Here is a 21253-nt window from a genome sequence, read left to right on the forward strand (position 1 = left end):
AGAGGAGGCCACAGAGATGATCAGAGGGCTGGAGCACCTCTGCTGTGAGGACAGGCTGAGAGAGTTGGGGTTGCTCAGCCTGGAAAAGAGAAGGACCTGCAGAGAACTTACACTAGCCTACCAATACTGAAAGGGGCTACAATGAAGTTGTGGAGGGACTTTTTACAAGGGCATGGAGTGATAGGATGAGGGGAAGGGCTTTAATTTGGAAGGGGGAAGATTTGGATTAGACATTGGGAAGAAATTCTTCATGATGAGAGTGAGGGGGCACTGGCACAGGTTGCCTAAGGAATTTGTGGCTGCCCCATCCCTGGAGGTGCTGAGGCCAGGTTGGATGGGGCTTTGAGTAGCCTGGTCCAGTGGGAGGTGACCCTGCCCATGGCAGGAGGGTAGAACTGGATGATCCTTAAGGTCCCTTCCAGAGCAATGAATTTAGATCCCTTTCTTTTTTCCCAGTCCAAACTCAGTGTTCATCAAAAGTCACCAAACTGTGAAACACCAGAACTGTTTCTTTTGCTACTTGTATTCCTACACTTGGAAAGCATCTGTTACTCCTTGGTCATGATTTAAGTAGTCAACTATCACTCCACTGAAAACCACATCATAACAGCAGACTTTCCTGACATTCAGGAGTTACTCAATGGAAGGAGCTGGACAGACTTAGTACCTTAACATAATTCCCATACTTCCATGCACAAATACTGAGATAGCATCTACGATGCTGTTGGGTGGGATTTTTAAGCAAGCCTATCTGCAGTCCTCAGGTTACTCAGGTCACACAGGTTCTTGCCCCAGACCCAAAACTACTCAAGATGCATAGACCATACTCCCACTGAACTGAATATTACACCGCAGTTTATTGATGTAAATCTGATTTCTTTCATCCAGCACGCACCTCCCAGTACAAAAACCTGCTAGGCCATTCAGTTACGTTCTCAGAAATGACTAGCAAGAGTAACACACACAGTCCAATTGGCACGTACCTTGAGAAATGAAAGACTTTGTTCTAATGAAAGAACGACCCTTTTTCACAGCTGCTTTTGTCTTTTCGAGCCCATCTTTGGTACCTTCTCTAGCTGCTCGCATCAGCTTTTGCATCTGTAGGAGACAAAATACAGTCTACATGTTCAGTGAATAATAGAAATGCATTCCAGCATACCATACAGAAGACTTGATTAAAATACCTTTAAAAAGAACACTCTCAAGAATTTTGGACTATAAATATAGCTCAAAGCCAAAGGAATATTAAGTACACAGATCCATCAAAGCTCAGATCTGATCACCCATAGTTGTTCTTAATAAAATCAGACCTGGAGAAAGGGACTTCATGGCAATATTGTATGCAAGCCAAAACCAGCAGAAATGCTTAAGAACCCTTCTGCATCAAACATCTGAACTCAAAATAGTCTCAAATATTCATCTTTACATTATATAACAAATAAATACTATGAAAGGTCATTAACAGCAGGGTTCTTGTCTGTCTTCCAATGTCCCACGAACTCTGCTGAAGTATTTCTGACTGAAAGATATTCCCTGTACTCAGTTCTATATTAACTATATTCTTAAATATATTGCTTTGCAGAAAATGTTACAACTAATAATTTAATTAATTGAAGAAATGAGTTGATGTAATAAGAATTGCATAATTTTAGAGCACTCTACTACAGCAAAAAGAAAATTAATGTTAAACAAAAATTAAAACGAAGTGTTGTTTTGCTAGGAAATACTTATTAAAAAACTGCTTTGTACTTTTGCTTTCCCAAAATGCCACCATGGCAAAAAATCCTCACTACTGTGAGAGCTGTGCTGACAACATCAGTGACATCAGTACACAAACAAAGCTATCTTGCTGCAATCGGGCCATTTCTTGGTTTGAGCCAAAGCCTTTAGCAAAAACGCAGCCTCTCCACACTGGCTCCATTCAGAATGGAGAGCAGAAAAATTCTGACTCCTACAGTCTCATCCCAGATGGCTGGAGAGACAGGGTCAGGCTAGATGTGTGGAGCTCACCCGGCTCTCTGAGAGGCACCAGGGCTGTAGACCCGTCACACTCTGGGATAAGGGTACTAGTCAGCAGGAAAGTGCAGTGCCCTGGCTGATCTTCTGAAACTGCTACCGTTAAAAATAAGCATGAGAAAATGTTCTTGACAAAGTACTTCTAAGACAAACTACATAAGATAATAATCCAGCACATTTAGAACTCATTTAATACAAATTATTGCCTGCTTTTTCAAGTTATTATTAAAGACAGCATGGTCTGTGTTGGAAAAAGCAATCATTTAAACATAGCTAGTTACAAAAATCAACTACACTACCTTCAGCTCATGTTTTTGCTTTAGTTGCTGAATCTCTACTGCTCCCACAGTGTTTGCCATCAAATCTTTCATCTTTTTCTCATAATGCTCCTTTAAACGCGTTAGGTCATGAGAAAGCTACAGTGTATAAAAAGACACAATCTTTTCAAAAAGCCCGCAGTGCAAAATTCATGCTAAACTACTCGCGCACATCATGCACATTGCCCAGGCTGCCTACTGACACACGGACATCCGAGGGAAAAGCATCAATTAGGGAAGCACTGACCCAACAGACAGACTGTCACTCCTGCACACTGCTGTACTTTCTGAAACTCAGCCAGGTGCCTTTGTGCTACGCTGGCAACGATGGAAACAGAGGGACAAAGTCACTTGGTCTAAGCTAACTGCGGATGAAGTAAGTTGTGCACATCTCTTATAAACCATAAGGGAAAAAACACATCAACTTTACCCACAAGCAGCATTTGGTGGAACACAAACCCTAGTGAATATTTATGACTATCCTTCAAAAGTGGAAGAGTTCTCAAAGGCTGAAAAAGCTGCAGAGGTTGCTGGCACCTGAGAAGATGAGATCGATGGTGCCAGTGAGCTGGGTAAGGTGACACGAACAGGGAAAGACGCACAGTCTTGTAACTCCCAAGCACAGGAGAATGAGGAATCATAGGTTTTCCCTCAGCTTTTTTAAAGCCTCATTGCATGATGATGGGTGTAGTCATTTCATATATTAATATATCCATTTTCAGGGAAAGGAAAAGATATATCCCAGAGAAATGCTTTGCAATACTAATTAACGGTTGTTAAACATCTTAAGAAAGCCAGATAATAGAGGTTAAAATGTAACTGGGAAAAAAAAAAGAAAATATTTGGTGTGCTCTACAGTAGCAGTCCAATGGAAAACCCCTCAGCTTGATGTCAGCACAGTTATTTGGCAAGAGCTGAAAGCATGAGGAAAGAGAAGGCCTAAAGAGCTGAAAACAAAAAGACAGGTCCAGCATGTAGCTCCACTAGGCTGAGTCAGGATGCGATTACCTCCTCCATGGTGATTTTGGCATTACAGAAGTATAATTAAGAACAGTATCTGGTTCACAGACTAGATAGTGCTTAAAAGCACAACCCCCTTTCTCTTTAATAAATAAAGAAAATAATAATAAAGACTCAAAAGGACAAAGTGACTTGGAGAACAGGTCATACCAGCACTTAAAAAGTAAAATCCCACCTCCAACCTTCCCACACTTTTCAAAGGACACTAAATACAGTAAGGCAACTCCCTCACAGGCTCTGAAAGACTATAGAAGGAAGCGTGCTGGGAAAATACCATGACATCCATCACAAAACCTGAGGAGAAGTGATAGTGCAAGGAACAGATACAGAGAACAAGCAGAGTGGTTTCTGCCTGTGTTGAAGTGTCAGTGTAGGGAGGGTTGGGGTTATTATTTGTGGGTTGGGTGGGTTTTTTGGCTTTGGGTTTGATTTGGGCATGAGGACAGAAGGAGAGGAACCAAAGCAGTGACAGCATGGGAGGCAGGAGCAATCACAAAGATGCAGCGAGGGCACCTATGCCATCAGTGTCTTCCTGCCTCCCTCAGCACAGATGTAGCCAAAAATATTTGACCAGAGATGGGACACACATGCATCACTTCAGTCATGCCACATCTGTTATCTCCTTAATAAATGGTACAGACTTCTCTTGGATCACAAAATCCTTATTTTTTTAAGCTCAGTCACCTTCAAACAACCAAAGTGATACAGATCTAAGACAGAAAGGTAGGGAATATTGGCAAACATTTTTATGATTTTTGAGCACTTGAAGGATCTCAAAATTTCAAGCCTTGTCAGGCTTCAATTTCCCTTTGTTCTTCACATTCTTTTCCAAACTCACCTACCACTTGAACTTATCCAGAAACTGCAAAAGAAGAAAAGGTGAGGAATTGCTCACAAGCAAAAATTATCTAATTTTTAACCTCACACTTATCCAGTTTCTCTTTTTTTTTAAGGAGCTTCCTTTTAACAATTTAATCTTTTCCCCTGTTACATTTTGTCAAGGACCATCACTGTCACACTCATTCATGTCTCCTTTAAAAAGATGCTTTCGGCATTTGAAACTGGATTGAGGAGAAGGGAATTACAGGCAAGAAAAGCAAGTGTTTGGAATCAGGATACGATGAGTGGGAGCACCGCAGGATAGGATACATACATGTCTCTTGTGGTTGCCTCGCAAAAAGGAGCTGGGAATTCCATTTTTACACTCAGGATCACTCTGTTCTTCATAGCTTTCAAACTCACTTGAACTCCACCCATATTCCAGCGAGCTGTTTCCACCATCATCACCATTTTCAACATCATCATAAATCATTTCCTCTGCAAGGATTAAACCCAAATTTAAAAAGTTGCACTGAAATTCCTGTATATTTGGACACCAAAAAAGCTTGTTCAAGAGGTACTCTAAAGAACTATACAGACTTTTATATGCACATTTTATATATGAATTAAGAAGATCCAATATTCAAACAGCCAACGCAGGTCTTTGTTGAAATAATAATAATAAAAAGGACAGTGTTATGGGTACACACCACGATCTTTTTTAAAACACGCCTTTCTCAAACTACACTGTTTTGTCCAGATCCCACAAACATGTTTTAGAAGAAATTAAAAGGAAATTTGAACTGTGGCTGTGAATACATCTGCACTGAGGAGAAGCATCTTTCCATTTGCAAGCTTGCCATTTGTCCCTAGGAACATCTTCACATCAGGATCAGCTCAAACAACAAATGCTAAAACATCATGAGAATCAAAAGAAAATGTCACTACTTCAGGCAGATCAAGACAGACCAAAGTAGCACAAAACCTGTTACACCATGATATTTTATGACTCGTCATTCTTCAGCTCCATCAACCACTAGGAGTCTCCCACATCTGCAAGACACCTTGTCCATTATCCAGTCTAAGAGGCTGAAGTATTAACTTTTCAAGATACAGAAAAGGCTGACTGAATTATCACCTGTTAAAGACGCAGCTCTTTTCATTGGCACAGGTGTCAAGTAGGACAAACTGACTCAAAACAAAGCAGAAAATTTTTAGTGCCTATCAGGAGGCAGGTATACACTCTATGTGCAGCATCATTTGTAATTACAAGTAGAGAAGTGTAGGTTCTTCCACCAGCAATCCTTTATCAGAGAATATCAGGGGACATCAGAGGATATAACACTTCATTTAAAAATGTCTAGCATTAAATTCAGGAAACCACATTTGTGTTTTTGTTTTAAGATTGAAGTTTAATTTAAATTGAGAAAAGATATTTATTCAAAAGAAAAGCTGATGTCTTTTACACGTCCATCTAAACCCCGTGTTCTTTGATTTAAAAACTGTATTTTGATCGGTAATATTTTAATATTAGTTAAATTTGTTAGTGTTAACACAGAGGAATCTCCTCTAATTTGGAAGAATCGGATTAGAAGATTTTGTTTTTTAAACTCCATGGATACATGGATACCAAGATTATCCTTAAAACATACTTACTGAAGAAGGCCTCTTAGTGGTAATCTGCGCAATGAATAATTAAAAGTATCATCACAGTGAGACAAAATAAATTCTAAAAGTCAATGCCAGCATTGGGGTAGGCTATAAATGGTGCCTTGATGAATGCACCTTGTCCACAAGTTAACGTATAGAATCATAGAATCACCAGGTTGGAAAAGACCCATCAGATCATCGAGTCCAACCATTCTTATCAAATATTAAACCAAAAGTAGACTGAGCTTTGACAGTTATGTCTCCCTGATAAAATGTACAATTAATAAACAACAAGTTCATGAATGAACAAGATGAAATTTCCCTCACTCCCTACTTTCTCAGAATCATTTGATGTCTTTGGGGACGGAAAACCAAAATTCTAATTAAACTTTTCTGGGTTAAACTAAAAATTCTGCCCAGGATGCTCAGCAAAGCTTTGCTCCACATCTCATACCCATCCCCAGCTCAGCCTCCTGGCCTTGGTGTATGTGTTTCCTGACTGAGCAGCCACAGTACAAAAGTGTCCTGGCCCAGAGCAGCACAGACTACTGCGGAACCTTCCAGTAATAAAAGCATTTAAGGCATTAATGTAACAATACTTCGAATAATAAATGAAACAAATTTCATTGGTGCCTGAACTCCACCAAGTACAAGAAAAGAAAACGCTACAGCTTTTAAGATAAATGTGGCTTTCACACAAGAAAGCTTTTGTTTTCTTGAATCGTTAACAATTTCAGTATCAAACACCGACACCTTCTAAGAGCCATGACAAGTAGACGCCAAGTTCCTAGTAACCCAATCCACTCAAACACAAAACCCGTTACAGGAACCAAGCTTTAAGCACAGTCTTCACTACAACCAAAAACTGCAAAACAAATCTGAGTGAGAACTCAGTGAAATAAGCTTCTTGAGCCCCAGCTCCACCATTCCCAGTAAAGGTTAAATCTTGGCTCCAGCAACTACTTTAAGATCTACTCTGTCGCTTCCAAACATGGTTACACCATCAGAAACTGGACGACACCAAAGTTGAAATAAAACAGAGCAGAGTCACAGTCAGGGTGGTAAATGGCTGCTCTGGATCTCCTCTTCCATCTATCAAGTGTTTGTATGTTGAAGGGGGACTTAGAAGAACACTGCAGTTTTCTTTATAACCAAGACAATGATGCACTATCATACATTATTTAACTACTTCAAACACTCTTTTCTGAACTGCCTCGCTCAGTTTAGGTCACTATAGCTACAACACCCCACACTGTAATTCTTTAACATACCAAATACTTCAAGCATTTGGGACAGTATCTATAGAAAAAAAACCAGAACTCGTCTTCTCAGAAGAGCAGTGTAGAAGACCTCCTGTGATGAAGTCTCTCAAAAGTTAGTTTAATTCTGAGCGTTGTAAGACCTACCAATTACTGACACAATGTTAATTCTATTTACATATATTTTAAGTACTTAATGAACATATCTATTCAGTAAACATGAAAATAATTCCATATTACAATAGTTTCAATGTGGTCAGTATTACAAAGACCTCAAACCTGGTTCAGAGTCTGAATTTTCTCTTGGTACGTCATCGTAAATTACTTCATCTGGGTCTAAAAGCAAAACACAAAAAAAAAATCAAATGAGAAATCCCCTAAAATCTCAATGGGACCAACAAACAGTGTTTAAAAGGCGTTTGAACAATTCCCTTAATAATATGTCTTAGCTTTTCACAGAATGATAGAATCATTTAGATTGGAAAAGACGTTTCAGATCATGAAGTCCAACTGTAAACCTAACACTGTCAAGTTCACCACATTTACCTGTCTCTTAAACACCTTCAGGGATGGCAATTCCACCACTTCCCTGGGCAGCCTCTGCCTGACAACCTTTTAGGTGAAGCAGTATTTCCTAATATCCAGTCTAAACTACCCTGGCACAACTTAAAGCTGCTTCCTTTCATCCTACCACTTGCTACTTGGGAGAAGAGGCCAACACTCACCTCGCCACAACTCCCTTTCAGGTAGTTGTAAAGAGCGATTTTGGTCAGCCCTGAAGTGGTCAGGCAGCTGGACCAGATGATCCTTCCAAGCAAAATATTCTATCGTATACTAAAGAATTTTGATTATATTGGCACATATGAGTACGATGGAGATATGACTCATTCACCACTGGCATTTTGCTAATACATCTAATCGCTGTTCAAATAACGTAATAGTGCACAAAAATAGTTCAAGGTATTTGTGAAATTTCACATAGTTTTATCTGGTTCATGATGACCTTTGGTAGTCTGAAAAGAGAAAAACATTTCAATATCCAAAATGTCTTCCTCCTTTTCACAACACTATCGTAGGTGTCATGCTTGTCAAGAGCTGCTCATTGCCTTGGTAAATGGCTGTAGAAAAGCTGTATCAGACGTGTATTTAAAGAGGACTATAATTAAACAATGTAGTGATTGCTGTAATATACTAAGAGGCAGAATAAGAAGTGACTAAAGAATTTGCATCCAAGTGATGTGCAAGATAAACCTCCAGCCCAGCAGGAAAAGGTGAGAACAGGCAGGATAACCTGCCCTCAAACCACATGGTCTCTGTTGTAGTTTAAAATGCAGCCATCAGCCAAGAACCAAGTGTACACGCTAAGAAAAAGTGGCAATTCCTTCCCTTCTACACTCTCCAAGAATTAATTTTCCAATTGCTGCATGAGAAGATGTCATATCCAGTTGCGGAGCAGACTCTGAACTTGAGCAAATTTCCACTGTACGTGTACTGACAGAGCCAAATTATTTCCTTAAGACAGTGACTAATGATTCCATAGACTCAAAAACGTCTGGAAAAGTGAATGTTAACTTTCTTTCAAAACACACAATTTTATTACACTGTGGAATGTTTTAACTGGTATAACTTGGTTCTGGAACTTATTTGAATAAAAACAGACTAACAGTGAATACGGACATTCCCTGTAAAGTAGATATGTGCATATAGATACACATATACTCTTAATCGCAACTTAAAACTGACCTTCTAGAGTTGTACTTCAGTGCTCACCGATACTTACTTTCCATCCATGCTGTGTTTGCAGGATCTGCAACCCATTTGGCCAGAGCATCATCTTCTCTCTTGGCTTGGTTATCTTCACTTGAAAAAAAGGCCATAAAATAAAAGCATTAAAAGCTACGCCACAACGTTTTTAAACAACTGTCAAGGCAAGACAATAAATACCTTCCTGCCTTCAGCTCCCACACCAAGGTTGCTGTCCATTCAAAAACTCAGCTTCAGTAAGCAATTAGGAGATTAAGAATCTATTCAATTAAACAGCCTGACAAATTTAGTCAAGAAATTGAAAATGCATCCCTTCCAATCTCAAAAAGTATTTTTCTTTCAGTTCTTCTACCAGAACACAGAAAACTCTCTTATAAAGTAATGAAGTGAGACCTGTTCTTTCACTGTAAATAAGACCAGAGATATTCTGGGCTACATTAAGAGCTATCAGGTTCGAGAAGGCTGCTATCCTCCTCTGGTTGGTGCTGGCGAGACTGAACCTGCAGCAGAACGTCCAGTTTTGGCTTCCCAGCACCTCTTCCTTGCAGAGAAACTGAAGCTTCCCCTAGAGAGGCCTTCTTTAGAGAGATGTGGAGAAACTGAAGTTGGAAACTAAAGCACATGGCCTACAAGGAAAGAGGTGAGAGACACAGAGCTTATTTCATCTGGTGAAAAGGATGCTAAGGGATGATCCAACAGCTGCTCGAATTACCTGAGAGACAACTACAGAGGTGATGGAGTTGGGTTTTCTTATGCTTGTTTGAATTTATCTGGGGGGCTGATTTTTTCAGTGCCAGATAATACACAAGGGGAAGGGTCAACACACCGCACATTGGAAGATTCAGTTTGGATATCAGAGAATAAAATTCACCAAAGTGTAGTAGAGCAGGGAAAAATGCCCAGGAAAGCTGCAGCATCTCCATTCTTGGAGGTTTTCAAGGCTCAGCTGTCAAGGCCATGGCTGATTTAGATCTAATGGCTTTTTGGCAGTGCTTCTGCTGAAAGCAGCAGGCTAGACTACAAGATCTCCAGCAGCCTGTTGCAGCTGAGATTGCTATGACTCTATAAAAATTAAACCTAGTTCCTTCAAAAATATCGTGCACAGTTATATATACGAGGCCTCAACCAGTGCTAATTTTAGTACACAATCAGAGTTACCAGGTTAAGAAATTGAAAATAAACAAACATGGAAGCATCACTTGAGAAAAATAAAATATTTATCTAATGTAGGCTTTCTTAGGTGTCAAGGTTTTACAGATCATTAGAACATGCCCATCTGGCAATCACCTATTTTGAGGCTCCTCTGAGTTGACTGAATTACAATGACATTCTTCAGTTGCTGACTGCACACCTGCTAAGCAGAAAAAAAAATAATCATCAAAACGCTTAGAATAAAATGACAGTGTGGTTCAAATAGTACATTTTAACATATGAAACTGATTTTGCTAGTTCAGTGATAATGAATAATCAACTTCTGTACAATATTTTTATTTTTAAACAAATAAATCTGAAAAAAAATAGAAGTTTTTTCATACTACTCATTTTTGCAAGTGAAAGAATTCAGAGACACAGCCATTTTGTATAAGAGCTGTTAAGAGGAAATTACAATGTCTGATGCATTTAATTCTGATCTCTCAAACATATTTTCCTCTACAGGCAATAACAACCACACAAACACATTTGCTTTTACTTGCCAAAATTCCAGGCTGAAAAGAAATACAGTTTAGCAGTATATGGAATTACAGCAGAATTACTGTCTAGCTAAAGAACAGTATATTCAAAATATAAGAAAGAAAAAATGGGCAGGAGATTTCTGTTCCTTCTGCTCTCTTGACACTAAGCTGTCAGCTTTGCCAATTTTGGTTACAAGATGGGGGACTGTTCCTCTTTCTGCAATAATCCAGTTATTTCCCTTTCAAGCTTCCCCTTCTGCGTAAATTATACTAGAGAACGAACAGAATTCATCAAATTGTCAAGGAAAAAATCCCACAGCAACTCTAAATCCACAAGAATTGGAAAATAAACAAACAGAAGTGCATATAGAAAAGGTAAACGGGGCAGGAATTCTGCCAGGACCTAGATAAAGCATGATAAGGTATAAGAAGAAACCAATTGGTTTGAACACTGAACCATGGCTCTGTAAGTTCATTGCACTAAAAGGGAATTAGCATTAATCATTCTTAATGGCAAGATAAGACAGGAGTCCTCTCTTGTGCTGTGTACTGCAACTCAGTGCCAGCAAAACAAAGGTCAAGCACCACCAGCTTAAAGAAAGAACTGACTGGTTCATGCATCTTTACTTTTTAAATAAACAGACATTTTCCCCTCCAAGTTTGACAAGAAACTTTAGTTCATACCGCAGGATAGAGGGTTTTTTCCATTTTGACAGAAAATCTCACACACACATCCACGGTGAGCACTACACAAACATTTACAAAACAGCACAGGTACCCAAAGTTAAACAAGGATTTGCCATCAAATAAAGTAAGATGCATAAATACCTTCTTCATCTACGGAAACACTGCGTATTATGACAGGACTGGAGTACGCTGGCAGTATCAAAGGTAAATTAGATGGCACAGCATAGCCACAGGGGACAGGAACAGAATATCCACCAGACAAGTGTGGACTTGCACATTCATCTTGAGGACTTGGTTCTGGTGATGAGGATGGATCCTTGTCTTGGATGGGTGAAATATTTATGACTGAATAGGGGTTTACTTTGGCTGGAGCGCCTTCTGCGGTAGGTTCTGATGCTCGTAGCTTCTCGCTGTGTTCTAAATTATCAGCCCCTTTAGCTGGAAAATCAAACAAAGGAAAAGCTTTATTTTTCATACCTGTTCAAGCTGCTTAATATTGCTCTTTGCAAATATCCTAAACACTGATATGATCCTTACTACACAGGTTGTTTACAATCTATGGCTTATAAAATCCCCACACAGTAGTGCAATCCTCCCCGTTTTACAGATAAGGAATGCAACAGCAACAAACCAAGCTGGGTTACAAGGATGTCTATGGGAAAAACAATAACTGGATTCTAAATTCTGAATAGGAGGATTTCTGACAAGTAGCCAGGGTCCTCTTTTGCTTGTCATAAGCATGCAGCTGAAGACAGCCTTAAACCTTGAAGGTTAAAATCTGGATTCTAGGTGAATTTGGATCTTACAAACACAAATACAAGAAATATTTTAGGAATAGAATCATAGAATGGTTTGGGTTGGAAGGGACCTTAAAGCCCATCCAATTCCAGATGCCTGTTATGGGCAGGGACACCTCCCACTGGATCAGGTGCCCAAGGCCCATCCAACCTGGCCTTGAACACCTCCAGGGATGGGGCAGCCACAGCTTCCCTGGGCAACCTGGGTCAGGGCCTCTCCACTCTCACCATGAAGAATTTCTTCCTAATGTTTAACCTGAGTCTTCCCCCTTCCAACTTAAAGCCATTAGCTTTAATAGCTATGTGGAGAGAAAAAATTCACGGGAGGGGCACTCCTCAAAGACCAGTTGTGAAAATATTCTGTATTTGGGCGAAAGAAAATAACCTTCCAGGTTTTCCTCTTTGAAAATAATTTTCTTTTACATAAAGCTCCATCATTTCTTGAGATGAGCTGAGGTACAGCAGAACCAAAGCCCACTCTGAAGTGAGCTGCAGAAACGCATCCCATGCAATCACAACTCTGAGCTGTGAATACAACTTCACAAAAGGGTGAGGGAGCAACAAATTTTCAAGGAAAGATGGTATTTACGTTCCAGACTACACCTCAGCATTAGGAACATCTGTATGTGACGTAAGAAATTATTTAATGTTTAATAAAACAAAACTTGTTTATGAACAAAATTCATGCATTCAGACTTCATTTATTTTTATGCATGCCATCTTAAGATCAGCAACCTGCAAGCTTGGCTGCGAAAGCAGCTTATCTCGAGCCATTCACATACTGTTAGAGCTGCAAGTTTTCCTGTAGCCCAGCACTGTGACTGAGACCATCCAATCCACTGGTTTGGATGTCACACTTGGATGGGAAACCTCACAGGAATTGCATGCGATGGTCGTTTGCCTTGTCACAACTACTGTGAATGTAACTAGTAGGAATATTCAATACATGTCCGTGGTATTTCCATGGAAACCTCTTTTTACAAGCATTTTTATTGCACTGTCAAGAAAAGACATCCTATCATCAGTCTGGACTATTTAGACTAGAGGCTAAACGATGGGTTGGCTTACCTGTGGTGTTAGCCTCTTGCTGCTCTGTGTTGTTCTGAGGATCCAGAGGAGGCGGAACAAGGGCTTGCCTGTCTGCTTCTGGTATCTCATCTCCACTGTCAAAGTCAAACTGTTCTCCCTCATCTTCCTCTTCATCATTTATATCCATGGCTTTTGGTTCATGCTCCAGAACTGAGCAGAAAGAAACACTTTTGGTTGTTTGTTCTTAATAATGGGACCAGTAAGTGTTCCACATTACGGACGAAGCTTATACAATGAACCCTTAGATTTTTAGGTTACTGGAACAGAACAAAAGCTCCTTGACATGTTGATAACGTAATGTAATTTTCAATAAATCCTTTAGTGCAAACAATGAAATTACTTGGAAAACAATTAAGAACTGATAATGCAAATATGCTTGCTTTTGTCACAATGAACCAAACCCAAAACATTTTTAAGAAAACACTTAAGCAGCCCACTCTTTAAACAAGGAAAATCCACAGATTAATATATTTGTACAACCATCTGGGGATTTGATTACTTCAAGCTATTTTTCCTTTCTAAGTCAAACTTTTCAGCCTATTCTTTCTTTACGGTGTCAAAATATCAGTGAAGGTAACTCTCTTTACACACATCATGAAACAGGAGCATACTGGTTTTCCTTCTCCAGTCAGACAGAGTTTTATACCAATGACCTTATGCAACGTGCTATTAGTCTTATTACTTCAAGGGTTGGAGGTGACTGATCAGGTCTTACCTTTCAGGAAGAGAGAGGGAATGGCCTCAAGCTCCACCAGGGGAGATTCAGGCTGGACATTAGGAAAAAAATTTTCACGGAAAGGGGCACTGGGCACTGGCAGAGGCTGCCCAGGGAGGGGGTTGAGTCACCTTCCCTGGAGGGGTTTAAGGGACAGGTGGATGAGGTGCTGAGGGACATGGTTTAGTGACTGATAGGAATGGTTGGACTCAATGATCCGGTGGGTCTCTTCCAACCTGGTTATTCTATGATTCTATGATTCTAATGGCTGAAATAACTACACCCTAACACGGACAGAAAATGGGAGCATGGGGTGTATTTTTCTCTTTGCTTGCGAAGACCCTACAGATCTGGCACCATACGCAGGGCTGGGGATGGAGGCAGGAAGAAGCGCTAGGCAGTCTCCTCTCATGCTGTTGGTTTTACTCGCAGAAGCCTGGAGAACCCATAAAGATTTAACCCCCTCCTTGCCTTCCTACTGCTGGTTTTGCTGTGCGTTGGCATCGCAACAAACCTGCCTACAGCATCCAAAGCTTCTGCCAGAAACACCGTACAGACAAGGGACAGACAGAGCAGCTGCAGGGAGGGACGCTCAAATCCACCAGCCTCCTCACTGCTTGTAGAAGCCCTCAGTGCAGCTCCTTGAAACAAAAGGGCTTCATCCACACCTCTCCAGACTTTTCTTAGCTGCTCTCCCACCTTCTGGAGGACAAAATCTCATCAGAGGTCAAAATCTCAACAGAGGTTCCCTAGAGGTGGAACTGTCATCTGTGGAAGTTTCTTAGCCCAGCTGACCTCCCTCCCAAGCTCCTCCTCAAACCCACAATAGATACCTTCTATACAGCCGTTTAAAAGCATATTTAAAATGCCATAAGGAAACCCACAGAACTATGGCACAAAAACAAACACTAAAATAGATACACATGCAAATACACCAATATGTTATAAAAATATATGTGAAGTCGACAGAGTTCCCTCTACCCCCTCTTCAGGTAACATAATATGAAAAACAAAGTCTTGCAAGGACGATGGGACCTCCTGAGTCATGATGATATTATCAGCTTTTTCCTCCATCCAGGACATGCTTTGTATCTTCAGGATAAAACCCACACAAACCACAGCTCTGGACTGCTTAGATTGTCATGGTAATCAGCATTCCTGCCAAGGCTTCTGTTTCTTCAGGCAGGCTGAGCCAGCATATTTTATCACAGCCACGAACAGCAAGGTCTTTCACACAGCCTCTCCGTAGGATAAAAGTCAACTAATTGCAAAAATAGTAAAGAACAAAAAAGGAGTTATCCTGCATTTATTGTCATGGTTTACGGCTGAGACAGCAGGACGTTTAACCTAATTTTGATGCTTTTTAAAAATCCTTCTGTACGAAGTCAGCCTTCGGATTAAGGCCTTTCATTATTGCTTTTGTCCACTAGCAATATTTTGGGGGGAGGGGGAAAGACACAAAGAAACCTGCAGAGCTCATCTGAGTGATTCAAGACAATCACAGCATTCTTTCCCCTTCAGGATCTATCTGACTAGACCGTACTACCTGCTGCTTGACAGTAACTGGCAAAGAAAAGAAAGAAAAGGGGGGGCGGTGTTGGCTTATTTCTGGTTTTTTTTCAGTTTCTTTACATTTTCAGTATGTCTACGTGCTTCAAATTTGTTAAACGCAAACCTGTGAAATACTAAGTGGAGTGGTTTTTGTGCTTACAAGTGTGTGAAACGGTGGTTAGTCACACAGACTAGGCAAATAAGTAAATAGAGGGCAGTCACAAGCAGGTAACAGCCACAAAACCACAGATTTTCCTGCACGTGCCTTGCCATCCACCACTTCTCTCGCTGTAGTATTCTAACTGAACCACAGCGGCAAACACTCTAAATACAGAAATTAGTCTGCACTTTGTATGGTGAGAGGAGTGGGAAGATGAGGTTACCCGAACGAAGCTGGACATGAGCCGGCAGCGTGCGCTCGCAGCCCACAAGGCAACAGTGTCCTTGGCTGAATCAAAAGCAGCGTGGCCAGCAGGGCCAGGGAGGGGAACCTGCCCCTCTATTCCTCTCTTGTGAGACATCTCACAAGATGATTGACATCTCACAAGATTGATGGGAATGGTTGGACTCCAGGACCCAGTGGGTCCTTTCTAACCTAGCGATTCTATGATCTCCACAGGCAAAGGCGGGTCGAAGGTCTATTGACTACTGTGTATGCACAAGACAGCTCTGGAGCAGATGAATTTTTGAAGATCATCTTCCCCACATCGATCGAAGACAGAAGCAGTGGAATGCTTTCTGGACCAGAAACCCCAGAGATGCTGAATGTCTGTGGACCCGTGGTGGTAGCTATAAACCCCTTTTTCTTCCCTTTTCTCCCCATCTTTTCCTCATTCTCTCTCTCTATCACAAGCCGCTTTATGGGCACAATTAATAAAGTTACTGTTTGGATTGAAATTTAACTCCCTTGACTTGTTGAATTATTGCTTTTTTCTTTGCACTCCGACATCATAGTTGAAACGAACCATCATGCGTCCACTTAGGGCTACAAAGATAATCAGAGGGCTGGAGCACCTCCCATTCAAGGACAGGCTGAGTGAGTTTGGGTTGTTCAGCCTGGAGAAGAGAAGGCTCCAGTGAGACCTTAGAGCGACCTTCCAGTACGTGAAGGGGCTACAGGAAAGCTGGGGTGGGACTGTTCACAAAGGCTTGTGGTGATAGGACGAGGGGCAATGGGTATATATGAGAGGGGCAGATTTAGACTAGACAGAAGTTTCTTTACCATGAGATTGGTGAGACCCTGGCACGGGTTGCCTAGGGAAGCTGTGGCTGCCCCATCCCTGGAGGTGTTCAAGGCCAGGTTGGATGGGGCCTTAGGCAGCCTGATCCAGTGGGAGGTGTCCCTGCCCATGGCAGGTGGGTTGGAACTGGATGATCTTTAAGGTCCCTTCCAACCCAAACTATTCTACGAGTCTATGATTTCTGCAGGATTAGGACATTTGGGAAAACTGGGGCATTGCTGGAGCAAAGCTCAGCTGAAAGCCATGAACCCACTTGCTCATTGGAGGTCAATTCTAGACACTGGCAAAAGAAAAAGCATGTGTGCTCATGAAACATCAAGCCACGCAAGGAAAGATCATGGGAGCAGGAAGTACCTCTGAGGCTTAGTGACTGTGAGGTTAGGGAGCTCCTCGATCCAGATGCCTCCTTAGGGCATATAAATTAACTTGGGTATCAGATGCCTGATAAATCTCTACTCCAGCACTTTTACACTAATGCAGTTCCCCAGGCACTGAAGTCCAAGGCAGCACCATTTGTCAGAGATAGACAAAACACTGGCAAAACAAGGGTAATTTCAGACACTGAAAGCAAAAGGAATAACTCAGGACCCAGGAACAAAACCTGGTCAACTGACACACAATTCGCCTTCAAGACGCCTCCCCATTTCCCCTAAAAAAGCAGCTAAGCCATACTATGATTATGGGAAGAAATCCTAAGAGAGCAATTCATTTTCTCTACTCAAGTAAAAAAAAAACTTGAAGATGCAACCTGATTTTTTTCTCTTAATGTCACTCTGTTTCATTTATTCAGAAACATTTACTTTGCGTCATAAATAAAGAAGGTGCAGAATCCTATAATTAGGCACGACAGCCTAGACAGATCCCCCAAATCTCATCTCTGATGGGACAGTGGGTTAAGATTAAAAAACAGACAGAAAAAAAGGAGAGAAATTCCTTTCTTGGATTACATGTCTTTCAGAAAGGGCAGACTGGAGACAAATAGCCTTGCTTCAAAAAGCTTTAAAACTGTGTTTCAACTTTGCATCACTTCTGCATTTGCTTAATTCTGCAAGTACAAAGATCAACTTTAACCCTTTAAATTTACTGATCCTTTCAGTCTCATTCTTAAAAATTTCCTCCTTTAAGCTTTCAATTCCAAGGCTGTGCCATTTAATTTGATGGGAAAAGTGTATTATTAAAAAAACATATAGAGAGGGTAGAGGGTTTTTGGCTTCAATGGAAGAGCTGCTCAGCACTGCAGATAAATACAATTACGCCATACAAAAAAAAAACCCACAACCATCTTGAATAGCTACAGTTATGAAAATATGCACTTTTTCTACAGAAGTTTGTGATATGTCAAAACAACACATGTACATGAAAGCACTTGGGAAGTGCTACAATAAATTAGGAAGACACAAAGCATAGTTACACTTGGGCTGAATCTGGCTACAAAAAACCACGGCAGATCTTGCAAAATCTCATGCTAATAAAGAAAGCCCCAGTTCCTCCAATTTTTTGACTGTAAATCAAATGGATAAAACCAAAAACCTTGTTTTCCAGGCAACTGTGCTTGCAGAGAAAAACCGTGAGGGGAGGAATTCCAAAGGCACCTCCCCACCCCCAATCACATGGAGGACAACTACTCTTTTTTTACTTAACATGACTTCAAAACACATTATTTTTTTTTCTGCCAAATAATCACAGACCTTCCTGTGGTATGTTATTCAGTGAAATGACTTTTTGTTAAGCTTATTTCAAAAACAAGCCAACTTAGGCTGTGTTTACAGAGACCTGCTGGGGCATAAGCAAATTCAAACAATTTTTCATAGCTCTGCCAATTGCAAAGCATACTTGGCACCATCTGCTTTCCCATTCATTCTCCTTAAGCTATTTATAATTCAATGTAAAACAGCTAGAGAGTTACAAATTTAAGAGTGACATTAATTTCAATGCTGAGATTAAGCTAGTGAAGCTTCATTAATAGTTTTCTTCAACAGTTCATTTTGAGAGATACAGAAGTAAAACAAAATAGTTGTGCACTTACTATCAAGTACATTTTGAATGCAGTGGAAACATACAGGAAAAAAAAGCACCTCAAAACTCTGTCCTCATGTCCTGCAATCATGTAAATCACAGAGAAACCCGAAGAAGTCAGTTGAGTTGAGAAAGAAAGAAAAAGAACCCCAGGCAGGAACAGTTCATCACTCTGGAGCATGGTAACGACAAACCTGGAAACCCTGGACATAAACAGGCACACTGCGACCTAGAAATATGAATATTTTACGTTATTTTTTTAAGGTTTGAAAAATACCTTTAGAAACTGAAGCGAGGCTTTGTGTTTCACAGTTAAAGTTAGCAGGGAATAAGGGAATTATGGAACAAAAAGAGGAAATGCACCTATTATATTAGAAAATTGTCATGAAGTCTTTCAAAAGACTGTAGGTATATAAGTCATGGTAAATACATTTCTCCTCCTACAGTGTACTCTCTCTTGAATACTTACTGAATGACAAGGTTTCTTGATTTTTTAAAATGATAAACATTTTTAGTCACTTCTAATATATGACCACCTTACACTGACCAATGAAGAAATTAAGTGTACAATGCCTCAGACTTAAAATATCTATTATTTAGTGGAAAAAAAATCATGATTGAATCTAAAGCAAACTGGCAGGAGCTGCTTGTTCTTATTTCAACACGCAGTTCTAAATTATTTACCTTTTTTATTCATGTGTTTTGGACTGTGGCAAGACACTTGGGACTGAGAAGATCCACTTTCCTTCAAACAGAATTCCCTGATTGCTTCACCTTTCAATAAATTCTTGAGTGTGTTGAAATATGTGAAACTTATCAGTTAAAAGAAAAAGTTTACTATCACAATATTTTAGGCATTATAAAATTTGATAAATTACAGTTAGAAATCAAAACAACCAACCAGGCATAACGATTTGATTCTATATTATTTAACGTTGATACATTCCAGAGATTTTCTCTGTATCCCTCCTCTCAGTAAGATACACCTGAAAGCTAAAATCTGCCCAAATCCTTACTTATATGTACGAGGCATCAGCTAGAAATAGGAACTGGAAATGTGCAGAAAACTCTATAAATTCTGTTATTTCCTGGTATCATTACTTTTAAAAAATTAATCATTTGGGCCAAAACATACCATGCTGACTATTCTCCACGATGAACGGGCTCTCAAGCTGTTCACTTTTTATTTCAGGTGAGATTCCAGAGCAGAGGCTTTGCATTGGTCAGGAAAGTGAACCCTGTACTAGGAAAGACCCAGACCTACAAGTTTCCCAATTTGGTTGACTTGGAAACCTTTGGAAAACGACGTATGTTCAGCAGGAACTTGCAAAAAGGTTTCAAGAGACTGCTACCACTGGCTAGCCTCTAGTTTCTCCCAGCTTTTTAGCATCAGTTAGACTGCATTTCTACAGCTATAAAGTAACATGGTATTTTCTACCTACTTGCGTCTCCAACTTGAGAACATGATTTCTTCAGGTACCAGGAGAGAAAACTGAAGTTAAACATCTTTCATTCTGGTACTTGGCTTATGCATCTCTCCTGTGCCTTCCCCAAATGACACCTCTACTGGTACTGGCACAGAGAGAAGGGCAAGACGTGCAAGAGTGGGACTAGGCAGGGCAGGAGGGATCTGGAAGAGCAAGGCTACCTTTAAAAGCATGTGCTCCTACCAACATGGCCAATCATCAACACCTCCAAGTCACACAGTGACATCTGCCAGCAAACCACTGGCATCCTTAAATCAGCTCCTCATGTAGTAAAGAGGGTGGAAAGTGTGTATTTTGCTGCGGCAAAAGAAGTGACTAAAGCAAAACTACGTAAGCAAAACACGCGAGTGAGCACTCCTTAAGAAGGAGATGGAGATGTTGGAATGGGTTCAGAGGAGGCTATGAAGATGATCAGAGGGCTGGAGCACTTTCCCTATGAGGACAGGCTGAGAGAGTTGGGTTTGTTCAGCCTGGAGAAGAAAAGGCTCCAAGAAGACCTTAGAGTGACCTTCCAGTACCTCAAGGGGCTACAAGAAAGCTGGAGAGAGACTGTTGACAAAGCCATGGAGTGATAGGACAAGGGACAAAGGGTATAAACTGAAGAAGGGCAGATTTAGACTAGACATAAGGAGAAATCTCTTCACCACGAGGGTGGTGAGGCCCTGGAACAGTTTGACGAGGGAAGTTGTGGCTGCCTCATCCCTGGAGGTGTTCAAGGCCAGGTTGGATGAGGCTTTGAGCAACCTGATCCAGTGGGAGGTGTCCCTGCCCATGGCAGGGCGGTTGAAATTAGATGATCTTCAAGGTCCCTTCCAACCCAAATCTTTCTATGATTCTATGATTCCTTCCCATGGGAAGCAAATCAGAGGCAAGGACTTTCATTCCTCTTTCACTTGGAATTGTACTAAGCTGGCACTGCAGGAAACCCAGGTCCCTGCGGTGCTAATCACACACAGCTCGTGTGTGCATCCAAAGCATGACCACAGTGTCAGCACTGCATGTCTTCGTGGAAAACAGTTGAAAAAAAAAAACCAGCAAAACAAAACAGTACACACTCATGCAAAAAGGGATTCCACTGACGGAAACAAAAGCAAACCCACATGAATTAGCAGGCTCCCCCTGCAAATAGACAACAAAGAAATAAGTTAAAAT

At 40.7% G+C, this 21253-nt stretch overlaps 1 protein-coding gene across 3 annotated transcripts in view; it reads right to left on the minus strand.

Moving 5' to 3' along the window:
• ARHGEF10 (Rho guanine nucleotide exchange factor 10) overlaps positions 1-21253 on the minus strand; it is a 104161-nt gene that overhangs the window by 73879 nt on the left and 9029 nt on the right. Inside the window, exons 2-9 of one of the 3 annotated variants that reach the window (XM_069851543.1) lie at positions 13071-13241; positions 11347-11637; positions 10133-10196; positions 8862-8941; positions 7361-7417; positions 4507-4670; positions 2316-2432; positions 984-1098 (exon numbers count right to left, since the gene is read on the minus strand). In XM_069851543.1, the coding sequence (XP_069707644.1) occupies positions 984-1098; positions 2316-2432; positions 4507-4670; positions 7361-7417; positions 8862-8941; positions 10133-10196; positions 11347-11637; positions 13071-13241 (1059 nt within the window). Of the gene's footprint in view, positions 1-983; positions 1099-2315; positions 2433-4506; positions 4671-7360; positions 7418-8861; positions 8942-10132; positions 10197-11346; positions 11644-13070; positions 13242-21253 lie in introns of all 3 variants that reach the window. The other 2 variants (XM_069851542.1, XM_069851544.1) reach the window with 2 other exon arrangements.

This window comes from Phaenicophaeus curvirostris, chromosome 2 (assembly GCF_032191515.1).
Source record: "Phaenicophaeus curvirostris isolate KB17595 chromosome 2, BPBGC_Pcur_1.0, whole genome shotgun sequence".
Classification (NCBI taxonomy): domain Eukaryota; kingdom Metazoa; phylum Chordata; class Aves; order Cuculiformes; family Cuculidae; genus Phaenicophaeus; species Phaenicophaeus curvirostris.